The 25340-nt window shown below is 36.3% G+C and overlaps 1 protein-coding gene across 10 annotated transcripts in view; it reads right to left on the minus strand.

Moving 5' to 3' along the window:
* The window catches only part of LOC106869056 (serine/threonine-protein kinase Sgk1), a 213220-nt gene that overhangs the window by 55516 nt on the left and 132364 nt on the right, over positions 1-25340 (minus strand). For 3 of the 10 annotated variants that reach the window (XM_089340070.1, XM_089340067.1, XM_089340073.1), the window contains one exon: positions 8928-8948. The exons of 3 other annotated variants lie outside the window; for them this stretch is intronic. In XM_089340070.1, the coding sequence (XP_089196196.1) occupies positions 8928-8948 (21 nt within the window). Of the gene's footprint in view, positions 1-8927; positions 8949-9787; positions 9848-25340 lie in introns of all 10 variants that reach the window. 4 more of the 10 variants (XM_089340066.1, XM_089340064.1, XM_089340068.1 and 1 more) reach the window with 2 other exon arrangements.

The following is a 25340-nucleotide window of genomic DNA, read 5'->3' on the forward strand; positions in this document are numbered from 1 at the left end:
TTATTAAAGTGGAAAAATTATCAGTAAAGCCATTTCTATTCATTTTTTCAAATACATAATACTGTACCAAAGACTTTTAATTTCTTATTCTACTATGTGTGTGTGTGTGTGTGTGCGCACACAAATAAATGTATGACTATAAGAAGTAGTATTACTAGTTACGAGCTCCAAGGGTAAAGGGCTGGACATATACATCTCTCTCTCTCTGTCCCCAACTGAGGTAGCAATGTATCTCTACTGCAGAGCACCTATTTCTGTCCCTCCATTCATACTTCAATCTCTCATCAGCTGGTAGAAAGCCACCTCCCTCAATAACATTTCCCCACTCAGTTGAGGAGTAAGTAGTAGTTATTTAATGAACTCACTGCTGCTGCTGCTGCCACCATGTACAAAAGCATCCAGTCCACTCTGTAAAGTGGCTGATGTTAGGACAGCCATAGAAAACCATGCCAAAGCTGATAGTGGAGTTTGTTGCAGGCTTTTGACTTGTCAGCTTTCCTGTCAAACCATCCAACCCATGCCAGCAGGGAAAACGAGTGAGTTAGCAAGCGAATGAGTGAATGAGTGAGTGAGGGAGCCTTTTTGTTTTTTTCTCGATTTGCAACATTTACATTTACACGACAATCAAACTGTTTCATAAAAACCTATCAGAAAGTCGAATACGAATAAAGCAAAGTCAAAAAAGTCAATGAAGTCAGATAAAACCCTAACCAAATCAAAGACAAAACAAACTTGTCATATACATCAATTTGAAGTTAACATTGATGGATTTTCAATCAATAACAATGAAGTGAAAACTTATTAGTTAAATTAAGTACATATTTTGTTTTTTAATCAATTGCACAAGTAAAAGAATAATGCGCAAACACGCAATGTGATGCATGCATGCATGCAAGCATGCATGTGCATTTGTAGGCCTTAGATAGCAATGCGGTAAGGTGGTTCGTCTAAATCATCATCATTTAAGGTCTACTTTTCCATGCTTGTATGGGTCAGATGGAGTTTACTGAGGCACATTTTCTACAGCTGGATGCTCTCCTTGTCACCCACCCTCACCTGTTTTCAAGTAAAGTGATATTTTTCACCATCACATGATGTCTAGACAGGGGCACACAAACACGTGTGTTTGTACGTGTGTGTGTGCATGCGCATGTGTGTGTGTGTGTGTATATATATAAAAATTAAAAAAGTACAAAAGTCAAAAGGACATACGTAGTGAATATATTAGGCTGATGCCCAGTACAAGATAAAAAGAAGGGTGTGTGTGATATTTTGAGAATGGCTCTTCATCATAAACAGGAAAGGTTTAGAGAAGGGAAAGAATAGTCTGAGAAAAGCACGTCTGTGGTTATACATACATATAGGATGGGCTTCTTTCAGTTTCCCCTGTATCAAATCCACTCACAAAGCTTTGGTTGGCCTGGGGCTATAGTAGAAGGCACTTGCCCAAGATGCTATGCAGCAGGACTGAACCCAAGGCTACACAGTTGCTTGTTAACCACACAGCCACACCTGTGCCTATTTGGTTGACTTTGTAGAATCTGCAGAACTTCAAATCACAACAAATGCATTTCAGAATCTTGTCAAAATGGCAGGCAAACACAGAGGTTCATATGAAAATAATATGGAAGCCGTCCATGTCAGAAAGATTACAGCGGTTATTATTTCCCCCGTCATATCCTTTAGTTCTAGAAATTCTACTCTGCTTAAATTAATATGGTTTTGAACATATCAATTCTCTGACAACCAAATGTGTGAAGCCATAGGAGTTTTGCTTCCGTCATGGATTCTGAAAGAATTGGCACTTGATCGCCATAGTAACGCAACACTGTATGCAAACATCAACAACAATATGTCTAGTCAGCTTGAGGTTATCATAAAAACACCCAACCGCTCTTCAAGTTCTCCCTACTCTCTGTTTTATATTCACCTCATGCTTTGAAGGGTTTGTCCTCACCATCTCTTTCTCTCTTATCAGTTGGAGAAGCTAAATATCTCTTCTTCAGCAAGACACTTGTTCTTTCCCCTCTATCATACTTTCACCTTCTTCAATATGATACCCTGCTCAGTTGAGGAGGGGAAGTCTTTGTCTTGTGGACACTTGGTGATCTCACTAGTGCTTGGAGAGCTGGTTGCTATTTCTAGCTGGTTGAGTGACCACATAGTAAAAGAATAAAAGCATATGGGGGGGGGTGAGTGTGTTTGTTTATATACTTTTCCATATTTGTATGCGTCATTGGATTTTGCTATGGCTGATTTTCTATGGTTGGAGGCCCCTCCTATCACCAACACTCAACTGGTACTTATTTTAATGACTTCCAAAAAGATGAAATGCGAAGCTGACCTTGGCAGAATCTGAACTCAGAACATAAAACCAGAAGAAATGGTGATAAGCATTTTGCTTGGCATGTTAACAATTCTGCAGACTACTAAGCTTTGTTTAGTTACTACTCTACAAGTGTGTCTCTTTTCTGAGAACTCAATCCAACTCCCTACCAAATCCTATTATTCCTCGACAAACAAAAGATAAAGAAAGACAGCTATCTGCTGTTCCTCTGCTTAAAACTTCAATACTTAATCTCTCTCTCTCTCCCTCTTTCCTATCTAACTTCAGTCTTATTCCATGTGTTTAGACCATTACTCTTGGGAATATCTTTTCCATATTGTAATAACTGCTGTAATAAAACCTGTCCTTTTCGTTCTCATCCTGACACCAAAATTTTTCCTTAATTGCAAAGAAGGAAGGAAGGCTAAGGCTATCATAGCAAGCATTAGGAAAATGGCAAACTTTTTTTTTTTTTTTTCCTGCTTTCAGGTTGTTTTACATTATATACTGATCAACAACCAATCAATATTTAAAAATAAAGACAAGAGCCTTTATGAATGCATTGAATAATCACCCTCCAGTTATGACATTCGGATATCCGACACGTACATGGCAAAGACAAACACTACCATTGATGCTCCCTTTAACGGATATTCTTCTATAACATCTGAAATCACAGATTTACATAAGCTTTCAAAGTCGGCAAAGCCAGAAAGAAAGGAAAAAAAAAAAAGACAGAGTCCATACATATTTTTATGGATAGAATGAGATGAGAAATAATGTTGGATTTACTCAATTCGTTTATTTTTTATCTGCTAAAGCCAAAGCAATCTGTTGAAATTTAAATTCAGGTAGCATGGAAATTATTTCAATTTTATGGGGGGTTTTTTTCTTAGTATCAGCCATTTTCGAGTGTTTATTCTCAAAGATCTGCTTTCTCTTTTTTCTCTTACTTTGCACAAAATTTAAGATGCATCAATATAACACAAATGAAAAATTGTTTGTCAATTTTAACCCTTTTCATAGCAACCTACCTGAGACCACCCCTGGCTCTATACAATACAAAGTTTCTGTTTTAAAGTGATTTAAATTAAAAACTTAAAACCTTCTCTGAAAATTTCATGTTAATTGACATAATAACGATAAAAATATTTTACTAAATTCTTTGTAATTTTCCCAAAATTAATTGAAACAGAAGTAGTGTATTGTATTTCAACAGAAATATGGTAACAAAAGGCATTAATCTTGTTGACACTTTCTATGAAGTGTTTTTATTTGTATTTAAGAATGTTACATTTGAAGTTTTGGAGAAAATTAACAAAACAGATGAAAGAAAACAGCGAGAGAAAGACATAGAAAGAGAAATAATAGATACAAAGTTTAAATCTAGTCAGTCAGATAGCAAAATAATACATTGATGGTGGTGTTTGAAGAAGACAAATGATGTGACACAATTTAAGGAATTGTTCAATTTACAGACCTTGTTCTTAAAACCTACTCCTACTCCAAATGTATGTAATGGTGGTTGCAAGCATGGCCAAGTGGTTAAGAAGTTTGCTTGTCATCACAAGTTCCCCAGTTCAATCCCACAATAAGGCATTTGGGGCAAGTGTTTTCTTTTCTTTTAATTTCTTTTTTCCTCACTGGATGCAGGAAGGTTGTGTAGTTAAGAAGCTTACTTTGTAACCCAGTGATTTCAGGTTCAGTCCCATTGCATGGCACCTTGGGCAAGTGTCTTCCACTATAGACCCAGACCAACCAATGCACTGTGAATGAATTTGATAGACGGAAACTATGTTGAAGCCTGTTGTAAATATGTATATGTATGTATGTGTGTGTATATATGTCTTTGCACTTGTATTTGTTTCTCTACCACTTCACAACTAGTGTTGGTTTACTTACATCCCTGTAACTTAGCAGTTCTGCAAACAAGACCAATAGAATAACCACTAATCTTAAAAACATAAATACCAAGGTCAATTTGCTTGACTAGAAACCCTTCAAAATGGTGCTTTAGTATGGTCACAGTCCTATGACTGAAACAGGTGTAAAGATACAGGAAGAAAGACAGCTTCTTTGGGTGAATGCGAGACTCATGAAGGAAAACTGGGTACATAGAAACTGTAGAGAAGCCTGCTGGCTGGAACATATCTTAAATTCAATCATTCATCTTTGTCACCAGCTGTTTTGTGCTGAGTCAGCCTGAGTGCACATGTCAACAGAATGCTCAAGTTAGATTATTAATTAAGTAGTTTATTGATTAAACAGGTAGTTCAGTTAACGAAACAATGGAATGCATGTTGCTGAAACTGTGCCAAGGTAGATCATAAGACAATAAGAAAGAAAGACAAAGACACTTCCCTAAAGACAAGCTAACTTCTGAGAGAGAACCTATAAAATATAGGTCATGATTTTTAAGACAATATCAACACCGTCACCACCATCCAGGGTCTAGGAAATAGATGCAACTAGCAGAAATAGTCTGGAGAAAATGTTATCATCATAATCATTGTCATCATTGCTGGGCAAAAGGCTTAGAAGCATTTTGTCAATCTTTATGTTCTGAGTTCAAATCCCACCAAGGTTGACTTTACTTTTCATCCTTTCAGGGTGGATAAAATAAGAACCAGTTGGGGGTCGATGTAATTGACTAGCCCCCCTCCCCTGAAATTGGTAGCCTTGTGCTTATAGTAGAAAGCATTATCTAATGTTCATTTATCATGTTGGCATGTGTTGCCTGGTTTCACTGGGTCCAATGAGCTGCAGAGATACATCAGGCCATAATGCCAGCTTTGGCATGGTTTCTATGGCTGGATGCCCTTCCTAGTGCCAACCACTTTACAGAGTGGACTGAGGGCTTTTTTTCATGAACGCTGGCACTAGTGAAGCTGTTAAGTCACTTGCAAGAAAAAGTAAAGAAAGGAAAAGGAAAAAAACACCTTCGACTAAGTGGGAGCATATTTGAGAAGGGGGCAGGTGTCTTTATGCCAGGTGTTGATGGCTAAGAATGATTGAAGGACAAGCACAGGTGTCTTGCTATAAGAGAAGATACATGGCTATCCCATTATATACATTATGGGAGGGAGATACATGATGTGAGGATGGGTGGGAGTGTCTGGAAGGGAGACAGAGATGGTGGTGAGAGGGTGAAAGAGTCCTTTCATTGCTAATCTTCAGGAAGTGACAAGAGCAGCTTTTGCAAGGAAAAAGAATTGAGATCATCATCATCATCATCATTTAACATCCACTTTCCATGCTGGCATATACTTAAGTATAACTCAGCAGGTTGTAAACGACCAATGCAGTCTATGTCAAAGTATTCCGATGTTTCTAATAAAACTTTATTTGTTTGCCTGTTTTCCAATAAATTCTGCTGAGTTAGTCTTATTCTTTTGTTTTTTCTGAATTTTTCAAATTGTAAAGATAATTTACGGACACTGTAAATAAATAAATAAATAAATAAATACATATATATATATATATTCATCACACACACACACAGAAGGTTTTCATAAATTATCTCTACAATTTCTACATTTTATTCCATCCATCAAAGTTGATATCCATCAATCAACTTGTATGTAACCAATGGAGTCCACTTGAAAGTGTTCTGATGTTTCTAATAAAACTTTATTTGTTTGTCTATGTTTTCCAACAAACTCTGCTGAGATATCCTTATTCTTCTTTTTCTCTTGAATTTCTCAAGCTCTAAAGATAATTTACGGACATCCTATGTATATATATATATATAACTAACATCAAAATGAAATGACACAGCATTGTTTTTTGGTTATTTTTTTTTTGTTTTGCATCTCTTGTATATTGTCATGTGTTCTACTCTATTTGGTTAATGCTGTCATACAGGGTGTTGGCTACCTTAATGAGGTTAGTCGCCGCATCTCATCTTTCTCTTTCTATACCAGGATTGTGTTCCATTGTCCCCATATCTCTCTTTAGCTGATTCACTCACACCTTACACTGTCTTTGCGGAGACATGTGGCTTAGTGGTTAGCATACTGACCTCATGATCGTAAGACTGTAGTTTCATTTCCTGGACTGGGCGACACATTGTGTTCTTGAGCAAAACACTTCACTTCACATTGCTCCAGTCCATTTTGCTGGCAAAAATGAGTAATCCCAATCGACTGGCATCCCATCAAGATTGGGAATCTATACACCATGTAGACCAGGAAACAGGCCTTTTGTGTAAGTACCAACAATGGGAGTTCATTTGTCTCTGGTACGGCATCAGTGTTTGGAACAACTTATGTCTGTGAGCAAACATTTTCAAAAATGAAGAATGTGAAGTCAGCACATCGAACGAGGTTGACTGATGAACATTTGAAAGCAATTCTCTTGGTTGGATGCAGCAACTCCAAAGCAATATTGGTGATATCTTAAAAAGCTAAACACCAGTTTCACAAATCTCAATAATCCATTTTTGCTGCTTCGTTTGGGAGATTCAGATTTGTGCACACTGGGTGTGATATCACTATTTTATTGCTAATGTCACCTTCTTTGGTAACTTTTTGGTAAATAAATATGTTGGCTGTCTTTTTTTTTGTGTATTCACTGTATTGTAATGAACAAAATGGTTATGTGGCCCACACTTGTCATTCTCTTAGTTATCTGGCCTACAGTGTAAAAAGTTTGGTGATCCCTGCATTAAAGGTACAAGTGTCTATGGAATTCTCAACACTATAATTCAATTGATAGACAGTTCCATTCCAAAGGAACATTCATAATTGAGACACCCCTCTTATATCTGTCATTTCTCTTTAACACTTAGGCTGAACGTAACATGCAGATTTCCTGAGTAGCACTCCAAACACCTCCTGTGATTCCAGCTTCAGTCAAGTTCTACACGATTTGAATCCCTAATAACCCTTCCACACCCACACACCAGTTCCAAGAGAACACCTCCATTCCCAGATTAACAATCAACGAGCATGTTTAGATTCTTAAACAAGAGGTAGAAAGACAGAGAAGGTGTCCACGTGCATTTAAAAGCACGTGCAGAAATTTCCAGAACCAGCCAACACAGGTGTAAAAACACTTGGAAGAAAGTCATTGTCAGGCATTCCGATACCGTTATAGTACATACAGCAGTTTATTCTCCAAGAACTTTGTGGATAGTGAGTTTCTTCTTTTATTTATTTATCCATTTACATTTTCTTGTTTTATTAGCTCTACTATTGATTTTCATTTCAACGTCAGATTTTCTATCTGCTTGTTTACATCAAATAGTTTCTATTCCTCTTCTTATTGCTGCCTTCTCCTCTTCATCACCATCACAGTCACTATTATTTTTTCAACCAATCCACTATTAGAGCTATATTTACTCCTGAAATACTACAACTACATACACACACACACACATATATATGTGTATATATGTATATATATATAACTTAAAATCTCAAAGGCAAAAGCTAACACTAAATTTTGCATGTTTAACTATTTATATTTTTAAAAATTATATTTTGCATTCATTTTCTTTCATGCTAAACACATGGATAGAATTTTCTTTGGAATATATAAACAGGCACAATATATATATATTATATATATATACATTGACCAATACTTCATAAGCGAAAGACCATGTTATATATTTCTATATATATATATATATATATATATATATATATATTTCGTATGTGTATTTCGTGTGCAAGATTCTTGATGTATATATATGTATATATATATATATATATATATATATATATATAAAATTTTGTTTTTATGTTACAATAAAAACAATTTTACATTAAATTGAAGGATTACATTTGGTAGAGTACAAATTTATTATTTTTTAACAAGAATAATACTAACAGTAACTTCAAAGTTTTAGCCAGCCAAGTCATCATCATTTATATGTACACACACACACTCACACACACACACACACACACACACACACACACACATGTACATTTAAACACACATACATACATGTGTATGTGTGCATGTCTATATAAATACATAAAAATATATTTTGTTTATATTCATGTACACACACACTCTCTCTCACTCACTATGAAAATTTCCGAACACTCTTTACCACTGTTCCAAGCAATTTTATTCATGCTTAAGCAAATAGAATTATATATATATATATATATATATATATATATATATATATATATATACACACATATATATTCCATCAAAATACACACCAGAACTACAAATTGAATTTTTAAATTATTTTCCATCCATTTTTTTTTTCGATAAAATAAATGTATAGATAGATAGATGAAATGACAAACATCTGCAAAGAAGACCATGGTGCACTTGAATAATAAAATGTCACTACATATTGACTTACTTTACAAATTAAATATAAATTTATATATATATACATATATATATAAATACACCCATAACATACATATATATATATAAACAACAATAACTGCATCAATGTAACCAAAACCAAATAAAAAATTTTATAAAACCATGCAACATAACAGTAAATATACAGCACAATGATAAAAATAAATTTAAAAAAGCACAGATCCGAAAAAAAAAAGAAAGAAAAAAGAACCAAAAATAATAACAAAAACCAATATTTATCTGAATAGTTTTTGGAACTTACAAGAGGCTTAGAACACCAGATCTGAAACAAAAGAAAAACCTGACGATTTGAGCAAAGAAAGAGAAAAAAGAAAAATAAACAAAGAAAAAAAACAAAGCTAAAAAAAAAAAACTGAAAGAGTTTTTTTTTTTTTTTGGTAACTGCAGTCTAAGCAAGACAACTACTTTGGGGGGGGAAAGAGACAAAAAAAACTACCTTCGATGACAAACAAAAAATTTGAGAACTAAAGGAGAAAAAAAAATCTCTGTGGAATAAGAATAGAATAACTGGTTTCTGTTGGAGGTATAAAATGAAATAAAAAAAGAAAAAAGAAAAAGCAAAGAATAGAGTTGTTATATATATTTATATATATATATATATGTTTTTATATATATATATATATATATATATATATATATATATATATATATATATATATATATATATGTTTATATATGTATATATATATATATATATATATATGTTTATATATGTATATATATATATATATATATATATATATATATATATATATATGCACACATACATATGTATACATGTCAATATATGCATATACATTTATACACACACATATATAAACATACACATATATATGTACATATGTACATTTATATATATATGTGTATATATATATATATATATATATATATGCATATATACATACAAGTAAATATATATATATATATATGCATATATACATACATGTAAATATACATATATGTATATAGATAAATAGATATAACAACAACCACGAGAACAACAACATAAAACTCAGTCACAGAGAGTAGTAAGTTCATGAACCAAACCAAGGCAAGCTACAGTCAGGAGGATTAAAATAACAGGGTTTGAAGGAGTAATACCTTGAAGGCTCGAGAGTAGCTTCTTCGAGGGTTTTGTAACCTTGCCAAGAGATACGGTATCTGCGGAGAAGGTTATAAATGGAAGGTTTATCATAAAACAGCAGTGGTTAACCTCTCAAAACAAAACGACATGTAACGGACATTCGTTCCTAGTCGTTACCAAACAATTAAAAAAAAAAAAAAAAAAAAAAAAAAAAAATCAGTTAGTTTCTCGTCGGAGGGTGGAAAAATGTAAAATCCCGACAAGAGTAATGTTATTTTTTTTTTTTTAAACCAATGTTGGACATTTCTCTCCATGGGAGAAGGAAAGAAAAAGAAGGAAAATAATGAAACGAAAAGAAGAAAAATAAGACTAGCAAAATAAATGGTCGAAATATTGATTCTGATGTTTTTGTTTTATCTGCAGCAGGGAATGAGACTGGCCAATAAATTCCTGGCAATAATATAGTTAAGTTGGTGTTCTGAAACTTTCAGTCAAAAATGAAAGAAAAAAAAAGGAAAAAGCTGTATTTGTTAAATCGACATTTCACATTAAATTAGGTTCATCTGTTGACTCTAAACTAATAATAACAAAACAGGACAGATTTCTTCTACTTCTTCCAGTTCTCTTATATTTTCATACTGACAGGCACAGTCATGGTTGTGTGGTTAAGAAGCTGTCTTTGCAACCATATTGTTCCATGTTCAGTCCCACTGAACAGCACTTTGGGCAAATGTCTTTTACTATAGTCCCCGGATAGACCAAAGCCTTATGACCAAAACCAATGGGACAGAACCTGAAACAATGTGGTTAGGAAGTAAACTGTTTTTACCACACAGCTATGCATACACCCCTAGGTTTTTTTTGAATAGTTTCATCAAATTTCATTCCTTCAAGCAATATCTCAGTTCAAATCCAACCATAACCCACTCAACTACACATCTTTTAACCCTTCAGCATTTAAACCAGCCAAATCTGGCCCAAATACTCTGTTTTAAGTTCAAACTCGCCAGATCTGGCATCTCACACCTACCCTACAATGTCATTTTTAAAATAAAACAATCACATCATCAGAACTTTTAAGCTACAAGATAATGCAATGATTAATTCAAAACAATGTGAATAAATAAGCATCACATTTGACAAAATAACCTGAATGCTAAAGGGTTAATGTAAATCCTTTGAAAACAAAAAAGCAAAGAAACGAAAAACAGCAAAAAGAAAAGAAAAAAAAGAGATGGCACCTTATATTTCTGGAATTTCAATGAGATTTGATTTATTAAACAGTTCTGGTAAATTCAATGATCCTCTCCACCTTGATTCCCTTTTACAATGTGAATGAACTGGTTTCAGTGCAAGCCATTTTAACCATTTTTCTTTAATCTTTGTACCCTTCAGCATTTAAGCCTGCTATACCTGGCCAAAATATTCTACCTGTTTTATATTTAGACTGGCCATACCCAGCCTCTATCGCCTACCCTACAATGTCATTCTAAAAACATACAATCGCATCATTGAAATCTCAATGCTATGAGTTACTCTTTTACTCTTTTACTTGTTTCAGTCATTTGACTGCGGCCATGCTGGAGCACCACCTTTAGTCGAGCAAATTGACCCCAGGACTTATTCTTTTGGAAGCCTAGTACTTATTCTATCGGTCTCTTTTGCCGAACCGCTAAGTTATGGGGACGTAAACATACCACCATCAGTTGTCAAGCAATGGTGGGGGGACAAACACAGACACACAAACATATATACAACGGGATTCTTTCAGTTTCCGTCTACCAAATCCACTCACAAGGCTTTGGTCGGCCCGAGGCTATAGTAGAAGACACTTGCCCAAGGTGCCACGCAGTGGGACTGAACCCGGAACCATGTGGTTGGTAAGCAAGCTACTCACCACTAATTCAAAACAATGTGATAAAATTTGCATTACATGTGACAGAGTAATCTGAATGTCAAGGGGTTAATCAGGAGAGAAGGTTGTGCTTTTGACCTTTTAAAGGGCCTCCAAGACTTGTGAGGAGGGAAGAAGGTATTCTCAAACCAGAGACCTGGTCTGAATTCTTGCAACAGAGTGAGCTCAAAAGGCATCCAAGACACCTGGTGGTGATGTTAAAGTATATCAGAAGACAGTTGCCCTATGGTGCTGAAAAGTGGAGCCGAACCGAAGATCACATAATTGGGAGGCAATCTTAACCACATAGCCATTCAGAAGATGTTGTAATTAAAACTTTATTTATGGCCAGTTTTATTCATTTGTTACTCACCCCATTCTGAAGTGATCCATTCTCTGCCAAAACATTGCCATCCCACTGGTGAAGGAATGTGCCGTATATTCAGAAACACAAGCCTAATCTTAGGTTTTCAATGGAATTCGGTAGATGAAATTTATAGAGAAGTCTAGCATGCATGCGCACATGTGTCTGTGTGTGTGTGTGTGAGACTAAAGACAAAGCCATTATATCTGAGAAAGACAATCATCTGCAGAGTTTGCTAAGACAGCAAAGCTAAACACAAAACCTTAACCATTTTCACACCAAAGCCACCTGAGACCAATCCTGATTCCTCTGATACAAAACTTCTTGTTTTGAAGTGGTTTTCATATTACTCTTTACTCTTCTCTTTTACTCTTTTACTTATTTCAGTCATTTGACTGCGGCCATGCTGGAGCACCACCTTTTAGTTGAGCAAGTCGACCCTGGGACTTATTCTTTTGCCGAACCGCTAAGTTATGGGGACGTAAACACACCACCATTGGTTGTCAAGCGATGTTGGGGGGGGGGGGGACAAACACAGACACACAAACATACACATACACTCTCTGAGTGGTTGGCGTTAGGAAGGGCATCCAGCTGTAGAAACTCTGCCAAATCAGACTGGAGCCTGGTGTTGCCATCCGGTTTCACCAGTCCTCAGTCAAATCGTCCAACCCATGCTAGCATGGAAAGCGGACGTTAAACGATGATGATGATGATGATGATATATATATATATATATACATATATACGACAGGCTTCTTTCAGTTTCCGTCTACCAAATCCACTCACAAGGCTTTAGTCGGCCCGAGGCTATAGTAGAAAACATTTGCCCAAGGTGTCACGCAGTGGGAATGAACCCGGAACCATGTGGTTGGTAAGCAAGCTACTTACACCACACAGCCACTCCTGCACCTATATTGTAAAATTTCATATTGATTTATGTTCTAAACTTAATAATGACAAAGTTATTTTACTAAATTCTTCATTATTTTCAAAATTAATTACAACAAAAGTCTTCCGATTCCTCATATACCGCATTTTTCTCTCGGTTCATTTTCCGCTTTCTTTATTAAATTTAAACCGTCCATCAAAATTTCATGTTGATTTATGTTTCAAACACCAACTTCAGAATGATAAAGTTATTTAAAAGATAAAAATAATTCTTTAATATTTTCAAAATTATTTGAAACTAAAACAATGCATTTCAACAGAAAAAAGGGTCGGTCAAAGTGGTCTAATTTAAAACCGCCCATCAAAATTTCACTTTGATTTAGGTTCAAAACTTCAGCTTAATAATGACAGTTATTTTCTCGCATTCACCCTTTACTTGTTTCGGTCATTGTCCTGTCGGGCAAAATGCTTAGTGGCATTTCATCCATCTTTATGTTCAGAGTTCAAATTCTGTCATAGTCGACTTTGCCTTTCATCCTTTCGGGGTTGATGAAATAAGTACAAATTATGCACTGGCATCGATATAATCAACCAGCCCCTCTCCCAAAATTTCAGGCCCTGGGCCTTTAGTAGAAAGGATTATTATTATTATTATTATTATTATTATTATTATTACTATTACTATTATTATTATAGATGTCGCACAGTATACAATATCATGATGTTGTTGATTGAAGATATTGTGTCTACCAGGGGGTTTGTACTGTTTGTCAAGTCACAATGTCTGCTGGTATGGGCATGGGATGTGTTCGGGAGATACAACTGTATACAGAAGAGCAGGAAACTGAAGGTTGATGGAATCCTAGGAAGGCATGGGATGAAGTGTTGAATGTTGATCTCAAAGATGCAAACACACACACACATTATGGGTTTCTTTTAGTTTCCATTTACCAAATCCACTCACACAGCTTTGGTCAGCCTGAAGCTATATAAGAAAGCATTTGCTCAAGGTGCCAGACAGTGGTTCTGAACCCAGAACCACACAGCTATGCTTGCATCTACCTATTTATAAAGAGAAAAACATCATACAGGTGATAACGGAACTCCACAAGAAATACTCCCTTCTCAATGATCTGGATATGAAATAAATGAAATACCAGAAATTGCTTCCTGTTATTCTCTCTCTCATTCTCATACACACACATATATATATATATATATATATATATATATATATATATATATATATATATACGTATATATATAAATATACATACACACATATATATATATATATACGTATATATATATATATATATATATATATATATATGTATATATATATATATATATATATATATGTATATATTCTCTTTCTCTTTTACTTGCTTCAGTCATTTGACTGTGGCCATGCTGGAGCACCGCCTTTAGTCGAGCAAATCGACCCCGGGATTTATTCTTTGTAAGCCTAGTATTTATTCTATCGGTCACTTTTGCCAAACCGCTAAATTACGGTGACGTAAACACAACAGCATCGGTTGTCAAGCGATGGTGGGGGGACAAACACAGACACACCAAGACACACACACACATATATATATATATATATATACAGATACATACGACAGGCTTCTTTCAGTTTCTGTCTACCAAATCCACTCACAAAGCTTTGGTCGGCCCGAGGCTATAGGAGAAGACACTTGCCCAAGGTGCCATGCAGTGGGACTGAACCCGGAACCATGTGGTTGGTAAGCAAGGTACTTACCACACAGCCACTCCTGCACCTATATATATATATATATATATATATATATATATATATATATATATATATATATATATATATATATATACATATATATAGAAAGACAACAGGGTGATACTGTTAGCAGAAGATGAAAGAGGAGAGTTGATGATGATGATGATGATGTGAAGGATTCAGTACAAAGATATACTAAAGGAAATGGTTATATAGCTAGTTACAGGTTTTACTGTAACTTTGAGGGTATGCTTGCTTACATACACATACATAAAATGAAAACACACGAAAGAAAAACAAACGTGACAGTACATCCACCATCATCATCAACAAACGACATTTCACTGCATCCATCACTCCTGTAAATTTTCCAAAGAATCTATTAGCATACAATTATGCTAAGACTGAAGAGAATATATAAATTCAAATACTGCAGAGAATTATAAATAAACAGTACGGTAGGAGGACATGTAGCATTGGCTTTGGTTATGTTCTCTATCCGTCAATAAATCAATGTGGTAGCGATAAGCTATAAGTGATCGTTATAAACAGTACATATGGTATGAGGCTTTTATTTCGACATCAAGGAAATAATGCACAATGGTGGTAAGACACTCGAGAGAGAGGTGAACAGCAGAAGGTCTGCTGAGAAGAAATGCTGCTCAGGTAAGTGTTTCAGCCCTTAACTTCTTACACTCTAGGGGGCTGGGCCACATCCAGCTCATGACTCCTGGGTTCCCTTCTGCATTTAAACCTTCAGGAGATTTCACCAGGTTATAACTCTTCTCTGTTGACTCTGCTTTCATACTTGTGTACATATCTATCTGTCTGTCTGTCCATCCATCCAATGAATGTGTTTGTGTGTGTGTGTGTGTGTGTGTGTGTGTGTGTGTGTGTGTGTCCGTGTCCTGCTAATCCCTGTATATTTATGATATATATAAAGATATATATATATATACATATATATATATATATACACACACACACAAACATACACACATATCAGAGGGAGACAAAAATTTGTCCCAGCAGTGGCCAGCAAAAAGGCCAGATGCATTTTGACCTTTTCAGGACTTTTCAGTGATGCACACTCACAGCTAATCACATGCTTGGATGAGAATTCATCATCACTAACATAGGGGAAAATTAAATAAAGCATTCACTGATGTTGCAAATAGTTGCTCAGCTGAATAAAAATCCAGTATATGCAATTGAGACAGTATTTAATTAAAATAGCCGCCATTTACATTGGTAATTCTCTTGAGATAACATCACTTATTGAGGTTCTGTTAGTTTTTTTTGCACAAGCTCTAAAAATATTACTTGTACCTATGTATAAAGAAATTTCAATTCAACTTCAGTTTTCCAATCATACCTATCCCTTTTAACACCTAGTCATAAACCCGGACACAAAACTCTAAAGCCTAACTTTAACCTCTAACCCCTTATGTATAAATATATAAATTGTATTAGATTGGAGTGAACAGATGGCGTAATGGGTTGGCATCATCAGACATATTTATACGATTAATATTTGAACTAATTAGCTAATGTCCCTATTTTGTCACAAGCATGCCTGTCGTTACTTATCTAATTAATTAACAACTCAGATATTAATGATTATCTCTGCTAAGAAGAGTATCAAAGCGGAGACTACCCACTTAGAATTGTTGGTGTTGATCATCAAATATGTAGCTCAGTCTAGAACTGCAAGGCCAATTGGCACAAACCCTGAGGCTTACCACCAGGTTACAGTGTCATGATCACAGTCACTTTAAAGTCTACTTGTCCATGATTACTTATATGGGTCAGGTGAGAGTATGTTGGAATTTTATAAGGGGGAGACCTGGCAGAATTGTTAGCACACTCTTTCACTTGTTTCAGTCATTTTGACTGTGGCCATGCTGGAGCACCGCCTTTAGTTGAGCAAATCGACCCCAGGACTTATTCTTTGTAAGCCTGGTACTTATTCTATCGGTCCCTTTTGCTGAACCGCTAAGTTACGGGGGACGTAAACACACCAGCATCGGTTGTCAAGCGATGTTGGGGGGGGGGGGACAAACACAGACACACAAACATATACATACATATATATATATATGATGGGCTTCTTTCAGTTTCCGTCTACCAAATCCATTCAAAAGGCTTTGGTCGACTATTATTATTATTGTTATTATTATTATTATTATTATTATTATTAAGGTCGTGAGCTGGCAGGATCATTAGCACGCTGGACAAAATGCTTAATGGTATTTTGTCCATCGCTACGATCTGAGTTCAAATTCTGCTTAGGTCAATAATTATATATATATTCCGTTTACATATTTGTTTTGCAAGATTTTTGATGCAAAATGGCTGATATTTAGCAAGGTGAGACACACATAAGAAGGAAGGAAACAAAGGACCACTGATGAGGTCACAGAAGTGTGATGAAAGAACTCTGGCCGAAATAAGATTAATGTAATATAAAGCTGAAGCAAATTAACACCAAATATACAGTGCGTGTGTTTTTATTGGCTAAACTGGCAATATGACCATCCCCAAGTACAACAACATATATATATATTGATCTAAAACAACAGGATTACTAAAGGAAGACCGGAATTTAAGAGAAAACCAAAAGATCTCATGATATTCATTAAAGGATTTTATTTCAGATATTCTCATTTGAAAAATCATCTCCGGTAAATCATTGAGAGGATGTTGGTGTTGCGTTGGCGGAGGTTTTCTCTCTCTGAGTGCTCTTATTATTATTATTATTATTATTGTGAAGGTGCATAGCTTAGTGGTTACAGTGTTGTACTCATGATCATGAGATCATGGTTTCAATTCCTAGACCTAATGGTGTGTTGTGTTCTTGAGCAAAATACTTAATCATGTGTCGCTCTGCGATCAAATCGACACCTGACATGTGGCACCCTGTGCACCCGTTCAGGCAATATTGATCTGATGGACGGAGTGAAATAATGTGCAGCACATACATTTGATCACTATAAATAAATCATTTGTGCAGGTTGTTCGGCAAAAGCTGAACATTCGTACATCATCTCTGATGGGAGAGTCCATCATTATTAAGGTGACAAGCTGGCAGAACCCTCAGCATACAGGACAAAATGCTTAGCAGTATTTTGTCCACTTTCATGTTCAGAATTCAAATTCTGCCGAGGTCGACTTTGCCTTCCATCCTTTCAGGGTCGATAAAATAAGTACCAGTTGGGTACTGGGGTCGATGTAATCAACTAGTCCCCTTCCCCACAAAGATTTCAGGCCTTGTATCATAGTTATAATAATTGGTGGAAATTGAGATACACTAGTATAAATATTTAGTTCCTACGTACGTTTCATCATTGTAGTTAATTGGAGCTCAGCATTGAATGTTCCAAGTTTATTTGGATAAAGTGTTCCCCTTATGATCCATTGCACTTTGGCATCGAAATGCATTTGGAAAACCAAATGCTGAGTTCCAATTAACGGCAATGGTAGAACGTACGTAGACACTAAATATTTATACCGGTGTTGTACTGTTCCATATGCTCTGTATATGCTCATAACTTGTAACACTGCTAAGTACAACATTAGACTAACCACTATGCTGGAAGCCGACTGGATAATGATAATCTATGTGAAGCTCTAACTCATATAATAGGAGTCGTATATCTAATTGTATGCACAAAATAATATAATAGTTATCTAATATAGTCTGTTTAGTGTTGAGGAATGTTCAATTGGCCATCGAAACAGTTTAACAGAATCGTTGATGCAGTTGGTATTTTGTAAACGTGTATTAGATTACCAAACAGCATTGCACGACAAGTGTTTACACGTAAAGATAAACTTGGTCATACACGACTTCAGTTGGAACCATGTAACTAAATTTTTGTTTGACTATTTCTTTGGAAAGTTAGTAAGTTTATTACAGGCAAAAACGCGAGAATTGCGGCGTAATTGGAGAGAGAGAGAGAGAAGGAGAGAGGGAGAGAAGAAAGAGAAAAGGCGAGAAAAGAGAGAAAAAGAGGGAATGAAATAAAGATAGTAAAAGAAAGACGGAGAACGAGAAAGAGTGAGCGAGAGACAGAGAAAAAGAGAGAGTGAGTGTGTGAGAGAGAGAATATATAAAAAAACATTAAGGTTTACTTGAAATATTGAAACGAAAACAAAAATACTGTTTACTAATTGGATCTTTTGGAAATTTCTGCTGACTCTCACACATCATTGCATCTTATAATTAATATGAGTTTTTAATGCTGTTACTAATTAAATACTTCTAAATTCCTTAATGTATTTTTTTCTGGTAATATACACGTTTTTAAAATGAAAATATTGCTGATCATTATTATTATTACATCTAAATGTTTTATTTTTTTCTAATGTCGTTTCTAATTAAATAATTATAAGTTCAGCTAAATGATTTCCCAACCTCTTCGTAATGTGCTTTTAACATGCAAGTTTTTCTCCTTCAAAAAAAAAAAAAAACCCAGTAATTTTTCGTTTCGTTATTTCAAATATGCCACGATATTTTTATACATTTCCTACATTTTTTTTCCTTTAAGACAAATTTACGCCGCGATTCTCCACATTTACCAATTATTTTTATCCATAGTCGAAAGAAAACGGAGTAAAAATATATAAAGGACATAAATTCGAAAGAAATAGATTTTATATATAACATTCTGTAACTGGTTGCTTGTACAAGACAAACGAACACGATTTTAATGCATTAAAAAAAAGTTATTCTTCTGTTCATTAGATACAACACTGAGTTAAGTTTCTTACTATTATTAAAACACTTTTAACAAAAATTCTGTGGAGTAGAGCAGAAAAAAGACACTACAGAGAATATGGGACGTAATGAACACATCTAAAATAACTACTATCGACATATATGTATTTATAGAGAGAAGAAAATATATAAAATGAAGGCAATAATAATCTGAATATAATGGCATATATATTATCATATATTATCATATATTATTATATATATATTTTTATGTATATCAATAAAATCGAAAAATTTTTCAGCCATCAAAGAAGTTACATACCTTGTGGTAGACAAAATCTATATTATGTCACACAAACACATAGAAAAAAATAAGATTAAAGATCAACACTTGTTTACAAATAGATTGGGGGAAAAGTGTATGGAGTTGTCATGGAATCGGTTGTTCTTAATTCGAAGAAATGGAACTCCCTGTAATCGCTCTGTGAAACACTTCGCTGATTTCTTAACACGTGTTTTTAGCGTTGTGTATGTGTTTGCGTGTGTTTGTGTGCTTGTATGCGTGTGTGCTCTTGTGTGCAAGAGTGTTTATGAGTAGGTGTCAATGTGTGCGCATCAGAGTGTGTTTACGTACGCGTGTCAATGTGTGTAAACGTGTATAAGAATGTGTGTACGCGTGTCGGCCAAATATAGTTGAAAAAACTGTAGCTTGAAGTACACCAACGTCACCACCACCACCACCACCTGCACCTCCAACATCACCATTAAATAACACCACACACACATACATACACACACATTCGTTAACGCAGCTATTATGACAGCAGCCAACTTTTACTACAAGTACCCTACCCACCAACCCCATTGATTCTAGTTCAGCGGCAGAGAGAGAGAGAGAGAGATAGAGAGAGACACACACAAAGACACAGAGAGAAAGAGAGACAGAGAGAGAGAGAGGTGGGAGATGGAAAGAGAAAGAGGGGGGAGTGATGATGTAAGAATGGGAATTTTTTAGGACAAGATGTTGAGAGAGGATCTGTTGTTTATACTTATCACAATGAGTGTGCACGTATACGTGTGTGTGTAGGTGTTTGTATCAGAACGTATGTAAAAGAATGTGTGTGTGGGTGACTGCGTGTTGCGCGCGAGTGGGAGACATTACTATATATATGTTTTCAAAGTGGTTTTTCGTGACATTATATAAGAGTATGTTTTGAGAGACGGTGCAAAGGAATTCATGGTTGTGTGCGTGTACGTATGTGTACACACACACGCACACGCATATTAGTTGTTGCCAACCTACCCGCTCCCGTCTCTCACTCTTCTTCATGCCTGCCCCCCCACCCATCATTCACTCTTGCAAACCCCGTCCCCAACCACACCTAGTTCCTCTGAGCCCCACTCGTTTCTACACACGTCATATCTTGAGGGGCCACCTGGATACTTCATCACCACTACATATCTCTAAAACCGGCAATCCCACTAAGCGTGCTTGGTGAGGAGGGTTATTATTGGACATCCTGTAGGATAACAGAAAACAAAACCCAACAAAGATGAGGCACCTTGGGCCAACCAAAGCCTTGTGAATAGATTTGGTAGACGGAAACTGAAAGAAGCCTATCGTGTATCATCATATCATAATCAGTTAGTGTCCGTTTTCCATGCTGACATGGCTTAGACAGTTTGATTGGGACTGGTAAGTTGGAGTAGCTGCACCAGGCTCCAGTTTGATTTGGCTTCGTTTTTACAGCCAGATGCCCTTCCTAATGCCAACCACTCCAAGAGTGTAGTGGGTGCTTTTACATGCCACTAGCATGATTACTCAGGCATTGCTTTACCAATATAACCTGGTGTAGAACTCAATATACGCATGCTTCTAAATGAAGTGTTAGTTGGGTACAGAGCAGTAATAAGAGATGACAAAATTTATGTATGTATTTGTCCCCCATAACTTAGCAGTTCAGCAAAAGGAATTGATAGAATAAGTACCGGGTTCCAACAAAAATTAAAAAAAAAAAGTACTGGGGTTAATTCATTTGAGTAAAAGTTCTTCAAGGTGGTGCCTCAGCATGGACACAGTCTAAGGGTAGAAGAACCCAGGAGAGTCAATGGACATCCAGTATTGTGTGTGTGTTGGCACTCTGTAGCTTACGACGACGAGGGTTCCAGTTGATCTGATCAACGGAACAACCTGCTCGTGAAATTCACGTGCAAGTGGCTGAGCACTCCACAGACACGTGTACCCTTAACGTAGTTCTCGGGGATATTCAGCATGACACAGTGTGACAAGGCTGACCCTTTGAAATACAGGCACAACAGAAACAGGAAGTAAGAGTGAGAGAAAGTTGTGGTGAAAGAGTACAGCAGGGTTCGGCCACCATCACCTGCCGGAGCCTCGTGGAGCAACGCCTGGTCTGGGAATCGAAACCTCGATCCTATGACTGCGAGTCCGCTTCCCTAACCACTGGGCCATTGTGCCTCCACCCAGAATTGTGTAAAAAACGGAAAAAGGGGATGACTATCATGTGCATGGAAGGATCAATGGAAGGTAAGAAAGTTACAAGGGTGGGATGATGACTCAGGGAAAAATCACCTGAATGGAGGACTTGCAAGCCATGTTTCTGCAGTGAGCTGTTAAATTAAAAAGCAAAGGGATAATGTGAAAATGGTTGAAAGAATTGGGCAACATTGAGAAATGTCACTGAATGAGAAGAAAAAAAAAATGATGAAGGGGAGAAAATGATAGAAATTGGCTGTGTGGTTGAGAAGCATGCTTTGCAACCTGATGGTATTAGGTTCAATCCAGCTGCAAGGTATTTTAGGTAAAACTGGGATTGATGTAATCAACTACCCCCTCCCATAAAATTTCAAACCTTATGCCTATAGTACAAGGAATTATTATTATTATTATCATTTTGCCCATTGCTGTGTTCTGAGTTCAAATTCCACCAAGGTCAGCTTTGCTTTTCATCCTTTTTGGGGTCAATTAAATAAGAACCAGTTATACACTGGAGTCGATGTAATCAACTTAATCTCTTCCCCCAAATTTCAAGCCTGCAGTAGAAAGGACTATTATTATTATTATTATTATTATTATACAGTAATTTAGGATGGTGGATTAGCAGAATCTGTAGAGCATTGGGGGAAAAAAATGCCTTACATTCTGAGTTCAAATCCTGCTGAGATCATTGTTTTTTTTTTCATCCCTCTGGGACTGATAAAGTATACCAGTTTTATACTGGGGCCAATGGTATTGGCTAACCGCCTTTCTTCATAATTGTTGGCCTTTTGCTTAAATTAGAAACAATTATTAACACTGTCAATTAAAAAGAAAAAGAAGATTCAAACTGCCAATATTTTAATTATTAGTTTCCTAGTTTGTTCAAAAATCAATAGATCATAATTAGACCTAGAAAGAATCTTTTTGTTACCAGATTTCTGTTAAAATAGATTGCCTTTGTTTCAATAAATTTTGAAAATAACAAAGAATTTTATAAAATAACTTTGTCATTATTAATCTGACATCTGGAACATAAATTAACATGAAATTTTGATGGAAGGTTTTTAATTTCGGTCAATTCAAAACAGGAAGTTTGCATCGTGGAAACAGAGGCAGTCTCTTGTGGGTTGGCATCTAAAAGGGTTAAGAAAATCTTTGCAATGCAAATACAGATAATAAAAACAACAAAAAATTGCAACAATGTTAACAATATTGCATTTTGTATTTATTGCAATCGATATTGTGGTGCAAGTATGGCTGTGTGGTTAAGAAACACACTTCTCAATGATATGGTTTTCAGTTCAATCCCTCTGAGACGAAACTGCTGTAGCAGCGATTTGAGACCAAACCACTAGAAAGTCAGTCAAACATCACAATCAAACTATGGTAGTTTCACATGATGGGTCTATTAAGCAACCAATCAGCATCAAGCCATTGCATGATTCAATCTTCTAGAATCTTCTTGTGCCCTATAAAAAAACAGTTTTTGGTGGTAATTGGAATGGTGAGGCAGCCTTGCATTGTGTCTCCATTCTTGCCACATCCAGCTGGTTAAAACAGATGTCTGATACTAGACAGGAATTTTTGTAGCCACAAACATAGCACAATTATTTTCCAGTCATGACGGATCAGCCACAGATTGCTGCATCAGTGTTGTTGTTCTGTCTGTTGGCACTCCGTCGCTTATGACGTCGAAGGTTCCAGTTGATCCGATCAACGAAACAGCCTGCTCGTGAAATTAATGTGCAAGTGGCTGAGCACTCCACAGACACGTGTACCCTTACCGTAGTTCTCGGGGATATTGAGCGTGACACAGTGTGACAAGGCTGACCCTTTGAATTACAGGCACAACAGAAACAGGAAGTAAGAGTGAGAGAAAGTTGTGGTGAAAGAGTACAGCAGGGTTTGCCACCATCCCGTGCCGGAGCCTTGTGGAGCTTTAGGTGTTTTCGCTCAATAAATACTCACAACGCCCGGTCTGGGAATCGAAACCGCGATCCTATGACCGCGAGTCCACTGCCCTAACCACTGGGCCATTGCACCTCCACAGCTGTATTAGTAAGCTTGCCATAAACTCCAAGCAGTATGTCTCTCCCAGTGTGTAATTATTAGAGTTAGTATTTTTAAAAGACCACCACAGTTAAAACTCTAAGTGCAATAATAAAATAACGTTAATTGTTTGTGGTTGTTGTTAGTTGTTACTTGATGCAGCCTGAGAAATATATATTTTCCTTTGGCAACTCAACCAGTTATCACCTCAAACCAGCCGACGACAACAACAACAACAACAATACAACCCACAACAGTGCCGTGATTGCAAATCAGACAATCAAGAGACTTAAGAGTGCATAAAAGACATTGCCTTCAACAACATTTGTTGACTTATTGCTTGTCCTTGATAAGACAATTACGAATTGTTTCAAGCTACCAAACATTGTATTACTGACAGCACGTGAAAGTTAAGATAATATTAAAGAATGTGGAGAAAAGAGCAATAGAAAGGTTTTCTGAACTACTATCACCCATTGGAAAATTATTTCCCCAGGGTTGGGGTAAAAAACAATTTGTTGTGTTCTTTTGTCATCTCCTTTGTTTTGTTTTTTTTTGTTTTTATTTATCTATGATTTTGTCCAAGACAAGGCTTGAGGCCAGCTTACCCTTTAACATTCAGTTTATTCTGTCAAATGTAATCCTTATTTATTCAAATTATTTCGAATTCATCATACGTTATCATGTAGCTTTGAGAATTCAATGAGGTGATTGTTTATTTTTAGAATGACATTGCAGGGTAGGTGTGAGAGACCTGATCTGGACAGTTTGAATATCAAAGTGTTAAGGGACTGCTAAGAATGAAAATAAGGGGGCCTACAAACTCAGAAGATGTCTTAGCAGAAAGCTTAAAGGACTGGATATCACAGAGCAGAGAAAAACAAGAAGATGGCTGTGAGTTCCACAGACCAGCAGTTTGAAGGAAAAAGCTATTAGAATAAAAGGACTTGCGACTAACAGGGACCTCAATAGAGAAATGACAACCCCGGGAAAAGAAACATGTGACACATTTAAACGTCTTGAAAGCTCATCAGAGCAATAACTATGGAAGTCATCATCGTCATCCTTTAACGTCCGCTTTCCATGGGTTGGACGATTTGACTGAGGACTGGTGAAACCGGATGGCAACACCAGCCTCCAATCTGATTTGGCAAAGTTTCTACAGCTGGATGCCCTTCCTAACGCCAACCGCTCAGAGAGTGTAGTGGGTGCTTTTACGTGTCACCCGCACGAAGGCCAGTCAGGCGGTACTGGCAACGGCCACGCTCAAAATGGTGTATTTTATGTGCCACCCGCACAAGAGCCAGTCCAGGGGCACTGGCAACGATCTTGCTCGAAAATCCTTACACATGTCACGGGCACAAGTGCCAGGAAGGCGACGCTGGGCACAGGT

Source organism: Octopus bimaculoides, chromosome 23, assembly GCF_046866305.1.
Source record: "Octopus bimaculoides isolate indiv1 chromosome 23, ASM4686630v1, whole genome shotgun sequence".
Classification (NCBI taxonomy): domain Eukaryota; kingdom Metazoa; phylum Mollusca; class Cephalopoda; order Octopoda; family Octopodidae; genus Octopus; species Octopus bimaculoides.